Consider the following 19043-nt stretch of genomic DNA (forward strand, 5'->3'; position numbering starts at 1 on the left):
CATATCGGAAGAGCTTCTTCACCAACGGTCTATGTATAATTCACCATCTGGAAAATGTCATACCCTGCACCATTAGCAAGAAGAGATTCAGGAAGCACAAAGACTGTTCCAGGAAAACGGAGTTTGTTACTCACTATCTTCTGGAGTAGGACATGCACAGCCTTCAGGCTGCCAGCAAGGTGGGCTTACTCACGTAGGGTGAGGCTATTCTGGAAGCTGAGTCATTTCTTACCATTTGTTTGACCTTGTACGTAAGAGCAGACTTGAAACTAGAAAGCTCTTAGGTAACAACTGTGAGGAACTTGGAACCGAGCTAACGTCACAAATCTCGTTTACCCAATTCTGCTCCTATGTGAACTCATTTAAAATACAACTGAACATCACAGCCTTTGCCCAAGCTATTACAGGCTGTTCTCTAGCCGAAGGTCCATGCAGTGCCTTTTGTTTACATCATTTTCTCCATTTCCTTCTTTCTTCCTTGCTTTTCAGAGATCACCTCACAGAGCTCGACCTCAGAAGCTCCCATATCCCCTTGCTGGTCCCCGGGAGGTCTTCCAGACCTGGGATGAGTGACAGCATGATGAGCCTCGGTGCCTTTTCAAAAGGTCATCGCTGACCTTTCACAGGCCTGCACAGCTATTTATACTGCCACAACCTTTCTTCCTTCACAACAGAGCCCAATAACGTGAAACCTTGCACCACAGGCCAACACGTTTCTAAGGCTTTAGACGCAGCTGAGCATAACGCGCTTTAACCTTCAAATTACTGTTGAATTCATCAGAGGCTTTATGCTTCTTATAATCACACAGGCAGAAGCCAGTGAAAAGCATCCCTTTGTATGAATTGTCCTTTCATTAAGCCTGGACAGCACGTTTGCTGTGGACTGTCATTTGGTTCCCTGGGAACACTTCAGAGAGAAACAAACAGCTTCGCACAGTCACCGTTGCAATTTCCACCCGTTTCTGCTCCAGTCATCATTCCGGTGCAACACTGGAGTGAGTTCATATGTGAGAGCTTTTCTTTATATGACAATGGGAACAACAAAGACACCGAAATCAATTCCCCTGTCCCAGCATGGCCTCTGAATAGTGTTAGGTCCACTCTCCTGTCCCTCTGTTCAGCACACAGCATCTCTCTCACTCTCTCCCTCTCCCACTCTCTCTCACTCTCTCCCTCACACTCTCCAGCTCATCTCCTCCATCTGGAGGTCCCTCCACCAGCCCGGGACTCTGTGTGTGCCCAACAAAAGCATGCCCTATCAGAGACGGAGCTCCCCTCCATTGTGAAATAGATGGGTTTTTCAATAGCTTAATCATTTACCGGGCTTTGGGGTGTCTTGCTGAATGATGCCATTAAATTACGGGTTAGTTCCTACTACTGAACGACTTTAGAAGGATCCAGCGACCATTTGACAGTCTCTATCCAGGGGACGAAGAAGGACCAGCGTGAGGTGCTCTGGTCTAGCCCACTGTGTGAGGGACATACAGAAGCAGCACAAAGCCAGCGAGAAAGAAAGAAGCCCTCACTCAAGGACAAGTTCAAAAGTGTGGAGAAAAAGACCCCCTCCCCCCCTTTTTTTAAGCGTGATACTTAAAGCCTTATTAGGCTGTATGCATAAAGGGAATCGAACAAAACGTGCTTCAGAAAGCCCCTTTTATCTCCGACCATAATTGCAACCGAAATTACAATAATTGGACCAATTAAAGTAATCCTGAATGAGCAGTATGTCATCTTAATGTTTCTGTACTTGTGTGAGGAGTCTTCCTAATTAGCTCCGATTGCCTCGCACATATTCATTTCAAGTATCATTAGTTAAAAAGTTTCAGAGAAATCGGTTTAGGGCCCAGATTTAGGGCACAGCACTGAGGAGCAATTGTTGGGCGAATGAATGAGCGAACTGAGGAGTGTGACAGGAGGGACGGGGCGCGTCCTCCCTCCTGCGGGAGCGTCCCGCGCCGGAGCGGAGCTGAAGGAGCCGTGCGGAGCGAGGGGTGGGAGGTGCGGACAAAAGGTGAGGGAGGAGCCATGCACTTCCCCGAGCTTTCACACTCGCTCCTGGGTGCGAAAGGTCGTGCGGGGGCACGCCGCCTCGTCTCTCCTAGCGCTTAATTAACGAGGGGCCCTGGTACAGAAGCAGAGGAGTTTGGGGTGGGGAGGGTGACATATGTTAGAGGGCTTACTGGGCCAGTGTGTGTGTGTGTGTGTGTGTGTGTGTGTGTGTGGATGCGTGGGGGAGGAGGGGCAGTCTGGGCACAGTCCTCAGCCTGCTCGGGGTCCGTCAGACCGTGCTGGCACGCGCACGACACCAGATGTCGGAGCAGAACCGACTCGGCGGGCCACACCTCTCAACAAGCTAAAACCGGAGCAGAGAACCAGAAATAAACTCCCGGTGGACCTGACTCCGCTCGAAAGCTCCGCAACAGATCACGGCCACCGGAAGCGCTCTCCATCGCGCCCTCTCACTTCCCCACCGCCGAAAAAGACTCTATATGGGCTTCCGTCTGAGTGCGCTTGCGTTTTACCAAACGGAAGGCCATCACGTTCTCTCACTGCTCCTGAGGTGAAGGGGGTGGCCAAATATCACTGAGCTAATGCAGTACAAGAAAGGACAGCAGTTGTGGCAGAGGAACGCAAGCAGAGAGAGAGAGAGAGAGAAAGAAAGAAAGAAAGAAAGAAAGAAAGAAACAGCAGGAGTAAGGTTGAAATACGGTCCAATGAACATGCAGTAAGAGTGACCTGGCCCACATCTTGCGCTGCACATGAGCTTTTTGACAACTAGAAATAACCAGCTGTGCTAAACATTCTGCATGTTTTCCCTTCAATTTGCCCAAGTGTGTTAGGACCACTGGAGAACTGCCTTGGTCTCCTAGGTGCAATTTGGAGTTTTCCCAGTAGAATGGATGAATCACACTGGTTAGGGTGTGCATGTGTGTGTGTCTGTGTGTGTGAGAGTAGTAAGCCAGTGTCTTATGAGGACACGGTGATCTTTGTGCTCAGAGCTGCCCCCTAGCACTCGTGCACATACGCACGTGTATGCGCGCGCACACACACACACACACACACACACACACACACACACACACACACACACACACACACACACACACACACACACACACAAGCCAGATTACTTTAGACTGTAGGGCCTCCGTGTTGGTCATAAAACGGGCTGATGTTATTAACAGATTATTCACATTCTGCAGCAGATTAAAGGACTGGCTCGCTGTGAGAAAGGAGACTCGTTTCCATGCCGATGGCCATAAAAGAGCCCACACTCCGTTACAGTCTCACTTATGAGCGAGCAAGACACACAGCAGTACATCACAGCACGACACTTTCACCGACAAAGTGCGTTTGCGGCAGTGTTGACAGCATTACAGCTGACTATACGGGCCATCTCCGCGTGACCCGACCCATTATACACAACCACAGCGCTCAGCTTTGGGAGGTGGTGGTGCCACCTAGCCACACGTCATGCACTCTGCTGAAGACACCAGCCTTCATGAGGCTGGCTCTACTCCGTCTGAACGCACAGACACACAAGAAGCCTTGAGCAATGCTCCAAAGCTGAGGGAGCACACCTACAGGAGCCACAATGATCGATTAAGTTCAGGAAAACAAGGTCAATAAAAGGGGATCTCCTCACTTCTCCCTCGTAGAAATGTGTACGAGAGCGTGAGAGAGAGAGCGAGAGAGAGAGAGAGAACAGACCAACTAAGCTAAACTAGGCAATACACCCACATACTCTCACACACAGTACATCCTCTTTCCAAACACAGGACAGGTCCATCAGCCCCTCTCCTCCTCACACGTGCACGAGACACAAAAGAGAAAGAGAGAATACCCACACTGCGAGTGCGAGTGACAGCTGACCTACGAAGCACTGACTCACTCCCCTGTCCGCTCTGGCTTCCCGATAGGCTCACAGGCCCAGGGGTGACAAACAGCACACGAGCGTCGCACGCAAAACTGACCGCGGATCAGTTTCTGAGCCGCTGAGCCTGGTAAACACAAGCAGGGGGCAGAGATGGTTTCACCGTGGTCTCCGACACACAGGCAGCTAGAGGAAGCAATGCCTAGGCTCCTACGCAGCCCTTTTATGGGTCAGTGCGAGACTGACCGCAGGGTGACAGTTGTGGGGAGAGGAAGAATAGGGGGTGGGGGGAGGGGGACGGGGGGGGGGGGGGGGGGGGGGGGGCGGCCAGTTTTTGCTGAAATGGGCACTCGGCAAACTGGCTGGTGGTTTCAAGAGGTGTTGTGACTCACTCCGTCTATAAAAAGAGTGAGAGAGAAAGAGAAAGCGAGAGAGACAGCAAGAGAGAGAACGCTTGGTCATGTGACCACTATTAGAAAAAACTAAGGGGGAGAGAGCAAGCAGAAAAAGTTGACAGTTTGCTATCAGGAGACAGATCTGGCACAGATAAGAGTAGAGGAGAGCATGTCAGCTCCTCTTTTAGTTTTCTTCAAAAAAAAGAAAGAAAGAAAGAAAGAAAAAAAAGGGCCAGATTATGCAGCCCTTCGTGTTCAAGATGGTGGCAGGGACTTGATAGGTGAGCAGATGAGGGGATGTGTTCAGGTGACGGAGCAGCAGAGGAGCACGTGTGCTCATGCACTACAGGGTTAAAGGTCAGGACTGGTCAAAAAATGGGAATAAGGAGAGGGTGAAGAGAGAGGGAGAGGGAGGGTGAAAGAGATAGAGAGAGAGAGGGGGAGTAGATCTATCAGTCTGTGGAAGGGGGAGCAGATGCTGACACTGAGGTGCTCCGACACCTCCACAGCCCGGGGAGTCACAGCATGTGGAGCTGTGTGACAGAGAGCAACCTTTAAAGGCCAAGCACTGAGCAACACACACACACACACACACACACACACACACACACACACAAGCATGCACGCACACACATGCGCACGTATACACATGCGCACGTACACACATGCGCACGTACACACACACACGCATGCACGCACACAGACGCACGTACACACACGGACGTACACACACGTGCACGGCTCCTCATTCCTCAGTAGTGTTCACTACAGACAGGCCACCACTGGACAAATAGGTAAACAATTACAACCAGTCTGACCACAGGTCAGTGGTCAGTGAGAAAAGACCCAGCAACCCCAGACATGCAGCTCCAAACCACTTGTCATCGGTTTAAACCGTTGAAACCAAGATCCTATTAGTCCGCAGTAAATGTCAGCAGGTCCGACAGAGGAAAGCAGCTGGACTGGGTGAGCCAGACGGGCCAAGCCCGTTACTTCATTGTAATTCTGCAGGCCTCATCCCGGCTGGACGCACACGATGGGGAGGACAAAGGATGAACAAAGACTCCACACTGCCACCTAGCTTCCACGCTGAGGAACAACAGGAAGGAGCACCACGGAGAGGAGGGTGATGTGAGAACATCAGAGGAGACAGTTGGTGGTGAAGACGCGTGTCAAACCGAATGCTAACCCGTCGTGAACTTCAGACCTACAAGTGCTGACTGGGCTGTTAAACCGACAACTATTTTTAGAAGCCCAGAAAGTTTCCTCCTGCTGTTCCTCTTAAGCTGTTCTAGGAAGCAGATCAACGTGTATGCGGGGGGTTGGTCCCAGACTCTGACCTCTCGTAGATGGTTTTGAGGGTGACCTGGTCCGAGACGATGTCGTTCTCCTCCAAGAAGAGGATGAGCCAGGAGGTGCGGTAGGGCCACTCCTCCGTCAGGTTGATCCACGACGCCAGCCGGTCCCAGTTGAAGGTGATCTGATTGGCTCGAAGGAGGCGCCCTGCGACCACACAATGGAAGTCACCTCAGGGAACATGGTGGGCTTTAAACTACATCAACTCATCTGTATGATCACTGATGAGAACGATAATGACTGAAGGAGCAAAACATTTGAGGTTTTGCAACATTTCCTTGAACACCTTGAGAGATATATATATATATATCACACACACACACACACACAAAATAACCTCAACGCTGCACGTACTGACTTCACCATCTGCATACTTAATATGAGTCAGCTGGGCCACAGAGGCGTCCAGCGTCTCCTGGCTGTCTGGAGGAAGTGTTAGTGGCAGTAACCTGTGACTGATACGATGTTGAGCAGTCTCCTCATGGTCTGAGGGCTGATGTCGCTGAACCAGTCCTCGGTGACCAGCAGCTTGGTCAGGTCAAAGGACATCTGACGCGTGACGGTGCGTTGCATCTGCCGCCGTCGGTACGTGTCCTGCACACCCGACAGGTCAGGAGGAAACGGTCACACTCCAGAGAGCGCACACACACACACACACACACACACACACACACACACAGCCCGCCGGCCGCACCGCACGCTGCTGACTCCTCACAATACTCCAGCCTACTGCGAGTACAGAGGATTTACTTTCACACACGTACAGAGTGTTTCATTATCATGTGGATGTGATATGTATAAGGTTTGCTGATAGATAAAAAAAAATAAAAGGCCTGAATAGGTACAAAAGCGACTATTTGACCTTTTGGAGATACAGCAACAATTAGCAAACACATTCGGGGCAGGAACTGTCTTCCTGCATTCTCCAGATTCTACACTCCAACCTTCTCCACTAATCAGTCCTTCTGCTCTCTCACAATCTCAGGTGTCTTCGCCGCACTTTTCACGCACACCCAGAAGACACTGAAAGCCCTCACTCGTGAGAAGAAAGCCAAAACAAAAGGCTTCCAAAACCAATCGCCCCAGATTAGATCAGGAAAATGTACGAGATCGGCGGGAAACCCACGGCTGGGGTGACTTCTCGTGGGTATATCCGCTCGCGGTGTGGAGTGCCCGGTGGCCCGAGTGTCCAGCTGCCGGTCCAACGACACCTGCTGGTCGAGAGCTGAGCTGAAACATCTGTTTCAGTGTGTGTTAGGAGCCCATGGCACAGGGGCTGCATCTCAGCACTGGCCAGATCACAAGCTCCAGGGACGTGGAAGCTCAAAGCTCACTTTGATGTTCCTAATGCCAACCTCGTGACTGGGCGGCTAGGCTGAAGCCCGCAGCCAAAGCCGCGATAGGCCAGCCGGGGGGGGGGGGAGCTCGGACTCTGGTGGACACTTGCATATCCCAAGACATGGGCTGCTTCTAAATGTGCAGTTGGTAGCAGGTTGGAAAGCAGACCACCCGATATAAGAGTAGAACAAGAGTTAGAAACTGCACTCCAGAGCAAAACTAGCACTGCTACGTTAAGAGCAAAACTAGCACCGCTACGTTAAGAGCAAAAAGGACTCTGTAAAATGTGTCGACTTCAGCGTACTCTAAGCTGTCCCCAGGCCATCATATTCCTGAAAACTTTAATACAGCTGTTTAGATTCTGGACTGACCTCATCTCTCGTTTGGCTAAACCTCCCCGTTAGCCTTACAGAACTCGGCTGTGAGCAGGAGCCCGCGGCCTCTTTCACGCCGTAAATCCTCAACAAGCTAATCCCAACGCGGTGAGGCCCGACCATCGTCTTTCAAACCGAGGATGAACGCTGAGCAAGAGAGACGGAAGCGGCAGAGACGTGACTGGGCCGTGCGAGCGCCTCCTCGGCAGGAAGCGAGATCTGGGCTGCGTGGAAAACGCACCCGATCCATCAGCGAGGCAAGCAAACGGGGGTCGGTGGCGGGGGCGAGCGCCGGAGCCACTTAGCCTCCCGCTAGACACGGGCCGTGCCAGAGCTTTGTCACCAGGCCCCAGAGCTGCTGCACCCTGTCATTAGGCAATGGCATCTCAGTGGGGAAGGGTAAACAGACATTAAATCAATTATAGACAGTCCTCAGCGACAACCAAGGGCTCCGACAGCACCAACCACCACCCCCCACCCCCGCATCCAAAGCCCCCCCCCCATCCCCCACCCGCAAGCTTAGCAGAAAACAGCAAACAAACATGCACTAAATGTGGCTTGAGTCATATGTTTGCTTGGTGGGCTGGTGTTGTTTAGAACTTCCCTAAAAATTTGCAAAGTAGGAAGTGGTTGGCATTAGTAGTGTTCACCAGTCTAAGTCTGGTCTATGGATTTTTCCAGTACATAAGCGAGGGGTTCGGTTAAGTCTGCTCTGTGCCTTAGTATTATAACCAAACACTCGTTGCTTTCTCAAATCACTTTTTCATTAAATTAGTATCCAATTTGGTGATTGGCCCTGGTGGTCCGGGCTGGCGTCCAGCCGGTGGGGCGGTGGAACCTTACCCTTCGGTTCAGAGCCGTCTTGCTGCCCTGCTTGGCTTGCTCCCCGAGACTGTTCTGAGACTGGAACTTTCTGTCCAAGTCCTCGTGCCATGCTACAGCGACACAGTTACACAAGCAGACAGACAAAATTAGAACTTCGCAGTTCCAAAGCGAATCAGAGCCACAGCTGCCGCACACACACGTGATGAGAACACACGGTCGCGTTAGAAAAGCGCCGCTAAAACGCAGGAAGGGCGTTTAGCGCGGCAGCCGTGGCAGGCTAACGAGCGGCTCGCGTGGCACTCACCGTCGGCGGCGAGCAGGTCCTGGTTGGCGGGAGCGGCCATGGAGAGCTTCTTGGCCGTGCTGAGGCCACGGCTGTTGAGGAAGACGGGCAGGTGCACGATGTTGCGCATGTAGTCGTGCCCGTTGATGTTGGAGTCGCGCAGCACGCTGTTCAGGTTCTGGTTGATGGCCTTGATGATGATGTGAGGGTCACTGGCAAATATGGAGATGAAGGGGCCCTTGGAGAAGAGCACCCTCACCTGTACCAAGAAGAGGACACAGGGGCATTAGAATATTCAAAATCACCCCATAGACATTATACACTTACAGCAGAACCCCGTAACTTGACCACCTCAGTATTCGACAGATTCGGCGCAAAATTTCAAGAAACTTTTGTCTCGGAGCACGAACAAAACTTCGGAATCAGACCGGACTATTTTGCTTACAAAAGTCACGTTACAGTTTGTGCTTTGGTCACATGCCGCTAGTTGGCGTTGTTCAATGGGTTTTAATCCATTTTGAGGCTGTGCTCCAAGCTTTTGCTGTATTTTTGTTGTTTGTGTTTTTTGTACTGTTTTAGACAAAAAAAAAAAAAAATCGGCCCCAAGAAAGACATGGCAGAAAAGCAGAAGACGAAAACGGTAAGAACAACAGCAGTGTTGAAAAAGGCGATCATAAAGAAGTAAGAAAAAGGCATTCATGTGACGGACTTAGCATTGGAATTCAACTTGATGGTTGAGAATGGATTAACCAGTTTTCAGTTATTTCTTATGGGGAAGATTGATTCAGAACTCGACTGCATCGCTTCTCGACACACAAACACGCACACAAACACGCACCGTGTCCAGCATCTGGAGAACTTTGTCCTGCTCGCAGGAGTCCAGGCCGTCGATGATGACGACCAGGCGGGTCTGGTTCTGAGTGAAGCCGTCGATGGTCTTCGCCAGCTTCGCCATGAGCTCCACTTCACACTTCAGCACCTGCCAGACGAGACCAGACAGACTACCACCCAAACCTCCGACACGGGTGGAGATGGGTGGGGGTGGGGGTGGGGGCGGGGCTTGAGTCGCCAGGCTCTGGCACACACCTTCATGAAGCCCTCGCTCTTCAGCTTATGCATGCTGTTGGCGGCGGCGTGCAGCCTGCGTCTCTGTGAGCGCAGCACCGAGTCGGCCACCTGCCACCACGTCCTGCAGTTCAGCAGCAGCGCCAGGCCCACCACGCTGGCCACGCCCACCAGCACGCCGTTCACCGTGCTGTTGGACGCATCCACCTTGAAGATGGCCAGCAGAGCCATGCCCGTCACCAGGCACGCCAGCGTCAGCGCGAACAGCACGAAGGACGGCATGCAACACGTCTTCTTCCACTTCTTTCCTGGGGGGGGGTTTACGTTCAGGTCAAAGGTGGGGGGCTTTTTTAAAAGGCCCTAATGAGGCCGAGCATGCACAAACCTTGCGTCTCATCGTTTTTGAAGACCCTGAAGAGTCTGGTGGCCATGAAGCCGAACTCCCTCTCGCATGCGTCCGACAGAGTGGCCACCATTTCTGCCATGGACGTCTCCCCTCCCACACTCGACAGGCGGTTATAATCGGTGAACAGGAACCTAGCATCACACACACAGAGAGGCACGTCACCAAGAAAACACGGACACCGGCCTCCATACACACTACAGCATCGCGAGGAGCAGGCGAGGTGTTTTGTAGTGAGGGGGACTCCTACCTGACAGGCAGGGCCTTGGTGGTCTGCTCTGGGAGCTCGGGGGGGTTCACGAACATCAGCTTGAGCAGCAGCTCCAGGTAGCCGATGTGGCGGGCCAGCCGGGTGCTGAGGAGCCACGCCCAGCTCCAGCTCTCGCCCTCTTTACGCCCGCCAAAGTACACCAGCACTGCACACAGGGCAACAGAGCACAGCTCACGCACACAAAGCACACGTCGTCTGACCCGGTGACCTTGCATCAAATTCAGTGATTTTGGACAAAGGAAAGTTTGTGGAGTGCACGCGCACACACACACACGACAGGAGAAAATAAAGACACAGGAACCTAATTTCAGTGTTTGTGCATACAAATATTCTTGCAAAATACAGCACTGCCCTCTGCTGGAAAAGAAACGCAAACAAAATCTCCACTGGTTAGAAAATCTTAAAACAGCAGAAAGGCTAATTTGATTTACTGGGAAAACTATTTAATAAATTGTGTGTGCAACATGCCTTCATGCACTTACACAGGTAGAGTGCTGCCCCTTCTCTCCAATTCAGCCCTAACTTTGCATGCAATGCACAATGAACTCAAATGACCCGTTTCAGAGAACCAAAAAGAACCACAGATTATGCAGAGCTTTGAGCAAAGTAAAATTTTGTCTTGTAGTAAGCCCAACTTAAATGCCATACCCAGGCCATAAACGAGTGCTCAGAATGAACCAACACTGGCTGATATTACATGGCTGGAAGTTTATAAAGCGTTAACGTCTACCATACTAACACACAGCTGCACAGGCCGTCGACAACTGACCAAAGAAGATGTAGAGCAGGGCGAGGAGGCTGAGGGCCACGGCACAGGCCAGCCGGGGGTCCACAGTGAAGCCCAGGATCACAGCCACAGAGCCACACAGGAGCAGCATCAACCCCACCATCAGCCAGGAGAACTGCAGCAACGGCTCCACCTGCTGGCCAGCGAAGGTCTTCATCTCGTCTGAAGGGGACGGAACAAAAAGGGAAAAATAAACAAACACAAATAAAAAAGTCCATAACGTCAGAAGGAGTTTGTGATCAGGATCCTAGAACATGTCTTAAAGAAGAACACGGGACATGGGAGAGACACGATTGGTTGAGAAGTTACAGGTTGGACCAGAGGGAATGTGTTCCTTTACCCTCCAGTTTCTTGAGCAGGAAGGACTTGCCGCTGCCCCACTGGGCGTAGAGCCCCACGCAGATGGGCGGCTGCATGGTGGGCTCACTCAGGATGTCGGCCAGGGCGCTGCTGTAGAGGTCGTACCCCAGCATGTCCCCGTCACACTCCGTGGGGGACAGGTGCTCTGCGAGGGGTCAGAGGTCACAACCGTGACTCAAGACGCAGGACCGCGTTTCACACGGGTTTACAGCCGAACACGGGACGGGTTTGAACACGAGGGGGGTGGGGGGGGGGGGGGGGGGGTGGTGAGCGTCCACAGTGGTGTCTGGACACTGCTTTGTTTTACTCACTGGCTCCGAAGATCTGGGTGAGGATGCTCTTCTGATGTGTGCAGTCGATGTTGTACGGCGTCTCGCCCTGCTTGTTGGGCTTGTAGAGCAGGCGGCCATCTTTAGGGTTCCTTAGCAGCAGCTCGGCTAGCTTCCTGCTCCGCCCCCTGATGGCAATGTGCAGGGGCGTGTCCCCTTTCTGGGACAGACACCGTTCAGCCCGCCTTTAATTACCAAGTACTGTGAACCACTGTGAACTCCACTCTCATCAAAACTACACTGAAGCTGAATTACATCTTGATTACAAACTGATCTGAACATGTTAAAAGAAATTATGATTTATGATGTCTTATAATGTCTGGATGTACTCAGATTGGGTACCTTGTCCACAGCAGACACCTTCGCTCCTTTGTCCAGAAGAAGCTCAACAATTTCGATATTCCTCATCTTGGTGGCTTTAATGAGAGGAGACTCGCCCTCCTAACACCCAGGATAACAGCAGTTACAAAACACGAACAGGCAAACGAAGAGCTACAACTGGCTGAAAATTAGTTTCAATCCACAAAATAGCCCAGACCAGACTGCAATAAAACTGTACATGTAATAAAACATCTTATTGGTATAGATCTACTCAGGAATACTTGAAACATACATTCAAGACTCTTAGGGAGTCAAGCTGACTGACGCTACCTTGGTGTAGGCCTCCGTGTCTGGGTTACACAACAGGATATCTCGCACCATGGTGGCGTTGCCTTTTTCTACAGCCCAGTAGAGGGCAGTCTTGCTGTCCTGCAGGAAAACACCCACGTGTAAGTAAAAGGCATATTTCTACTTCAATTATATTTAAAGATAGGGGACAAAATTAAATGTGGCTGCTTTTCCCCCTGACTCTATTTTTGGTTATTATAAAAGATGGATGTTGAATACCGTGTGGACCAAGAGCAAAGCCATGCCAGTGTTCAGGGAAAGAATATTAAGTGTGCTGTTGAGGATCAGGACATCGTTGAGACGAGGACCAGCCAGCCGGAGGGAGACAGGGACAGACAGGCTGAGAGGGAGACAGGGACAGACAGGCTGAGAGGGAGACAGGAGTACCTGGCCTTTGACGTCAATATCAGCGTATTTATGTAGCAGAGCACGGACGATCTCCACATGGCCTCCTCTCACTGCTGCAATCAGAACTGTGTCGCCGCTCTGTCACACACACACACACACACACACACACACACACACACACACATATATATATATATGAACCATGGTCATGTGAAGAACATGTCAGACAGCAGTCCAGTGGAGGCGGAGCAGGAGAGGCGACACACACCCGGTCAGGTATGTTGACGTATGCGTCTGCGTCCAGCAGGTCCTGCACCACCTCCGTGTGGCCCTCCATGGCGGCGATCATCAGCGCCGTGTTGCCGTCCTTGTCCGTCATGTTGACGTTGGGGTTTCTCTTCAGGAGATCCTTCACCACCCTGCTGTAGCCACCGCGCACCGCCACAATCAGCGCGGTCATCGAGTTCTGACCCGGCCACACACACACACACACACACACACACACACACACACACACACACACACACACACACACACACACACACACACACAGTTCTACTCAACTGTGTTTCAAGATGGCTGCCATCTTCCTTTTGTTATTACAAACAGAAGAAAACAGCTGTGAACGCACCGCCCCCTCCTGGTCAACGTTGGCGCCGTTCTCCAGAAGGTGAATGACACAGTCATAGTGGCCTTTCCTGGCCGCCCAGATCAGCGCTGTGGTGCCATACTGGTCACAAGGTGAGGAATGAGGTTAGCCAGTGGAAACAGCTACGCAGGCCAAACTGAGCACAGGGAATTCTGTAATGTTTAGCATTAAGGGCAAAACACAACACACTTTTTCCGCACTTGTCATCATACTTGAAAACTGGCGAGGACGAAATGTTCACTGTATAGTCGATATTTTACGAGAGTTTGTTTAGGTGAATAAAACCGATTCAGTGCTCTGAGACATCCACAACACGTCTAAAGACGCGGCCACTGATGGTTACCTTGTCGGAACAGTTGACTTTAGCCCCATGTTGTAGCAGCAGCTTGACAATCTCTGCGTGGCCTCTACCCGCTGCCCAAATGACGGGGTATACACTGTACTGTAGGGGAACACACACGGATTAGGTACCACACACACACACACACACACACACACACACACACACACACACACACACACACACACCTCCCTTGCCCAAGACTAACAACACACACTCAATATAACAAGCAATTTTAGGTGAATGGTGTAAATTGAAGGCCACCGTGAGTAACTAGGAGAAGCTCTGTTGTTGGTCCTGTACCTGACCAGTGATGCTGGGGTTGGCTCCCTTCTCCAGCAACAACTGGGTGACCTCCGTACGACCCTTATACGCCGCCCACATAAGAGCAGTCCAGCCACCCTACGTACACACACACACACGCACGCACACACACACACACACACACACAGGTCAGCCACTGGACTGTTCTCATAAACAGTGTTGGGCTGAGTCAGTGTGTTGCTCAGATTGCAGGTTTTGGGCAGCCACTCAGGCCGTTATTATTAGCACCGTGTTAGCGACACCCTGGCACCTCGACCACAACTCACTTTCCCAGACAACACTGCTTGAGGAAACGATAAAAGTAAAACCTGTGTAATAAGTAGAAGTAGCACCACCACAAATTGTACAGAAATAATAATAATTAAAAAAACAAAAAAAAAAAAAAAACACTGCTTTATGTCTGATTTATTGAACTTGAGACTTCTACCACGGTGCTATGCAGAAGACATTAACAGATCATGCAGAGACTTCCTGCTTTCTAGTAACACCGAAATTGAGTTAACGTATTCCAGAGAGGACTGCTGATGAAATTCAGTTCCCATTTGGAAGCATTTGTTATCTGTGATGCTCTTTTCAGTGGAAAACAGAGCTAAAACCAGTTAAAAGGATCCCAGAAAAATGGATGTAGAAGCGAAAAAGAAGAGCGTTCGCAGCAATATGTGGTAGACACATCAGGCGTATTTAGGGGAGACTGTGTGTTGACTCCACGAGTTTGTTTACTAAAGCTCAGTTCTCTTATTTTTGCAAACAATGAAAGTAAAAAATAATTTATTCTGATCACTTAAAAGTTATTCAATAACAATACAACACACACTGCCATAAAACACACATTGTTGACATGCACTAAATGCCTAACCGTCGCCATAACAATATACCCTGTATAGATACACATACGCAGTACCATAAAACATAATGAGGTGTTGTAATTAATATATCGTGGTTTGATTACCATGTCTTTGTGCTCCAGATTTGCATTGTTAGCCAACAGCTCCTTCACTACCTCAACATGCCCCTCCTTGGCAGCAGAAAGCAGTGCAGTCCAGCAATCCTATAAACCAGAACAAAAAACCAGACCAAGGCAATCACCAGCAGAAGGTTCACTTCCATGATCCCATGGCCCCCAGTCAACTGAACGGTCCTGGACTGAATGACTTTTAGAGCCTTAGAACGTACCAGCTGGTCATACCAAGTAGTCATGGGTACCTGAAGTCTACAGGCAACAGTGCTGGGTGAAGACCAAGACCAGGTATACGGAAGCTAGGGTGAGTTACTGAGGGTGTGTGTAATGTTGAATATCGTCACCCGGTCATTTGCTGAATTACGGTTTTGCACACCAATTACACAGCTCTAAAGCCCCGCCCACTATTTTGAGTTAGTCTGGGAGAATCTAGCAGCTTGGTGCAGATCCACTCAGAGTGACGCAGCACACAGGAACTTCTATTAAAAATAGACTGGTTATATGAAGATCACGTGTGAATATCTAGCTTAGAAAGTTCTCAGGATTGTGCTGCTGAGTGATTGGGGACATTGATCCTTTCACCATTGATCCTTTCCCCTGCAGATCATTACTGATGTTGTTGTGCAAAACAGCGTTGGCGGGGGAACAGTACACACACCACGTCATCCAGGTCCACAGTGGCTCCTCTCTTGATGAGCTCCTGCACGATCTCCAGGCTGCCCTGCTCAGCCGCCACCATCAGAGGAGTCTGTCCATTCTGACCAACACGCACACACACACACACACACACAGCCTGTGTTCGGCCATACACACACTTGAAGCAGGGCAGTTCACACACCTTAATAATAAACCACATTTAGTGTGTTAATCCACCATGTCAGAAAAGCTGAAAGTACAGCAAGACACTGACATCCATTCTCCACCCCATGACCTCCACCCACTTCCCACAGTCACCTTCACCTACAACCACGCCCCACCCCGTGTCCCCCACCTACACCCCACCCCGTGTCCCCCACCTACACCCCACCCCGTGTCCCCCACCTACACCCACGCCCCACCCCGTGGCCCCCACCTACACCCACATCCCACCTGGTGCCCCCCCACTCACCTCGCTCCTGCTGTCCACCTCGCGATGCTTGTCCAGGTAAGCCCGCAGGGCTGGCAGGTTCTCCTCCTCCACGTGGCTGAAGATGCTCTGGGAGGCGATGACCGTCATCTTCAGAGAGCCCGTGGTGTCCATGTCTGTGGAGCTGACCTCACTGCTCGTGGGCTGGCAGAGAACAGGATGAACTACAGAAGAACAGAAAGGCTCCAGTCAGCCACCATGTAATTGGAGTCTAGCAGGATGGACCCTGCTTTTCTTTTCGAAATGGGCAGTTACTGATAACTGAATTAGGGACAGAGACCTGACTCGGCCTCAGAGCACAGACGGCTCTAGATAACGATGACCCAGGAGCCTTATGGGCAGCAGAAGACAACCTTATCAGGTGTGATGAACAGACAGGCCATGTGACGTGAAGCTATGGGATGTCAATGCTGACTGTTCAAAGGTAGGTCGGACCATGGTGTTCTTGTTTTCTGCTTTGCTTTGCAACATATTTAATGAAAAAGCATTCTGCTACTTATGCCTAATCTCCCACAGCAGACAGAGTCATGCTGTTCTTCAGGAAAATGCAAGCAGTGGCCTAATCTTCTAAATGCACTTTATCTGGGAAAATACCTTAGTTTGAGCAAGGAGCACGCTAGCTTAGGGCATTCATTCATAAAGATTGTGAAAAGGTGTGCTGATCCTGGATCAGGTTCTAGCTGTTCTGCACCTACTTTAACCACTGTAAGCTAAAGCACATGATCTACGCCAAAAAAAAAATCTCACTTCAGTTTGCTTTAACAGGACTGTCACAGTAAAATAAGCATGAAAGCGGATGCAAGAGGGACATTTAGTTGTTCTCTAAACCAACAAATATTCAAACCGCTAATCATGTTCACCACAGTCAAAAGCCCATTACAGCTGCTGGTGGGGAATAGAGTCGGAGTTGAGTGAGGATAAAATCCATTCAAATAGTGCATTACATCTCCTGACATGTATTCTGCAGTCATACTCTTTGCAACACTTTCCATTACAATGGCTCTGTGCATTCAATCAAAAACCACTGGTTCAAACCCTCTGTGCAATTTAGAACATGGGCACTTGGCTGTTTTCTCAAATTTCCAGAAGGTGGACAGTGAATTATCAAAAGCATCACTGCGTTATAGAAACAGATCACCTGACAAAGACTTAAGATGCGAATTGTAATGGAATAAAAACCTGTAGGCTACTTCAATACACACAAATCTCTTAAATAATAACCAACAAAATATGTAAATAGATATCAACAAAAAGACAAATAGATAAACAAAAGCATAAGAGACCAAAATTGGCTGCAGACAGTAATCAAAGAAAGCCACTTCCACAAGCTTTGTTTATAGCGCTGAACTGCTGACACACCCTTCATCGCCCCAAAGCACCCGGAGCAGCTGCTACCCCAAGAGCACGAGCGCTCGCTGTGTGGAGCGGACCAATCAGCGGCGGAGCCCGGCGCCTCAACCCCACGGGAGCAAGGTTCACCCCCCAACCACCCACAACAAAGACCAACAGGCACCAGGCTACATTACATCTGCCAATATTCCTGTCAAGCTAAATGCCTGCCCGAAACTATCCCAACGGTCCTAAACTACCTTAAACTCGGATAGAATTTAGTGACTCACCTTATTATGTTAAACTCGGGCTCGTGCGGCTGCCCCGTTTCTGCGCTGTTAATACCCTGCTCACGCGGTCAGCTGGAGCGCGTGCTAAGGTTCAACACGTCACTCCCGGTTACACTGAATTATGCATGAAGCTGGGAAACGCCACTCCTCTCCTCCACCAGATGACCTGACGCTTTACCAGCACCAGCCTGGATTAGCATAGATTACACGCATCATTTAGCTATCAGTGGAGCTCCACCACAAACCCACCACTCTCTCTCTCTCTATCTCTGTGTCTAATGCATCAAGAAAAAAAGAGAGAGATCAGAAGTACGTTTTTTTCAATTTGCTGTTTTGGGGATTAATGCATAATCTAGATTTTACAGTATCACTGGGCTAAAAACAAACAAACAAATCCTATTAACTGTGTGTTTGCAGATGAGCGTGGGCAGATTCAGTAAGATGTCCCTGAAATGTAAACCGTCAGCTATAATAAGCATGGGGGCGCAAAGCTGCTGAGGACGTGTTTCCATGGGTGTAGCACAACAAAGTTGCAGCTCCCACGGCGGAGGGCTCACGCCTGTGTGAATCACACACCAGCTATCTGGAGATTTGGGAAACGGGGCTTATTTCTGCAGCCTGGCTGACATGAGCCAGAGTCAGATGTTTGTGGTGACAGTATTCCCACCACACACACACACACACACACACAACGCAACTCCCCAACCAGAAAAGATTTGTAGCGCAGATAGATAATGAAAGGTAAGTTAGTCGGTAAATATTCCAGTTAAACTGTAACTAAGGAAAACTGGTAACCGGCGGAGTTAATGTAACCCCGTTTATTTTAGTTAACTTGCAAACTGCACCATAAGACAACTGCACACAACACAGATCCTCCGAAAATAGGTTGTGTGGATATATAGCTATAATGTTTTTAAACGTCAATTACAGCTGACAGCCAGATTACGAACACAAGAAAGCGGCGAACTCTTCGATAAAAGTTTCTTTTTTAAAAATAGCTGACTTCTCGTATCTATGTAGCTAATCCTAGCACTGTTATTATACACTGACAGCTGACAACTTACATTTTCTTCCCAAAAAAAACCCCAAAAAACAAACTGTCCAGGTCCAAGGTCCTACTGTGAAACACAGAGGCTGTTAAAAGTCCTGTTTAAGATACACTTGTTTGGCTAAGCAACAGCCATCTTGTACTGGAGGAGGTGAAATTAAACGAGACTCTTCAGGTCTCCGCCTATCCAGACCGGTGTGTGTGTGACGTTGAATTTCTTGTTAATAAACGCACCCTACCAACCTAAAATATACAACGGATTGGGTCATTTTTCACGTTTTAAAAACTCATCAACAGAAGCA

The 19043-nt window shown here is 49.9% G+C and overlaps 2 protein-coding genes across 2 annotated transcripts in view; one reads left to right on the top strand and one right to left on the bottom strand.

Annotated features, from left to right (window-relative positions):
- Positions 1-573, top strand: part of LOC143480276 (usherin-like) — a 30987-nt gene extending 30414 nt beyond the window's left edge. Inside the window, exon 12 of the mRNA XM_076977864.1 lies at positions 490-573. Coding sequence (XP_076833979.1) covers positions 490-573 — 84 coding nt within the window. The remainder of the gene's footprint in view (positions 1-489) is intronic.
- A 2862-nt stretch (positions 574-3435) lies between these two features.
- On the bottom strand, positions 3436-18917 carry kidins220a (kinase D-interacting substrate 220a). The gene is made up of 24 exons (XM_076977865.1): positions 18758-18917; positions 16057-16238; positions 15607-15705; positions 14940-15038; positions 13970-14068; positions 13670-13768; positions 13309-13407; positions 12946-13143; positions 12717-12815; positions 12312-12410; positions 12003-12101; positions 11643-11820; positions 11312-11476; positions 10954-11133; positions 10164-10329; positions 9896-10047; positions 9532-9818; positions 9284-9424; positions 8467-8704; positions 8181-8272; positions 6075-6219; positions 5610-5772; positions 3975-4001; positions 3436-3523 (listed from the first exon to the last, which is right to left on the bottom strand). Exons 2-24 carry the CDS (start codon positions 16186-16188, stop codon positions 3436-3438), a joined length of 3144 nt encoding a protein of 1047 aa, XP_076833980.1. The 5' UTR covers positions 16189-16238; positions 18758-18917.
- Between the last annotated feature and the right edge of the window lie 126 nt (positions 18918-19043).

Source organism: Brachyhypopomus gauderio, chromosome 17 (genome assembly GCF_052324685.1).
Source record: "Brachyhypopomus gauderio isolate BG-103 chromosome 17, BGAUD_0.2, whole genome shotgun sequence".
NCBI lineage: Eukaryota > Metazoa > Chordata > Actinopteri > Gymnotiformes > Hypopomidae > Brachyhypopomus > Brachyhypopomus gauderio.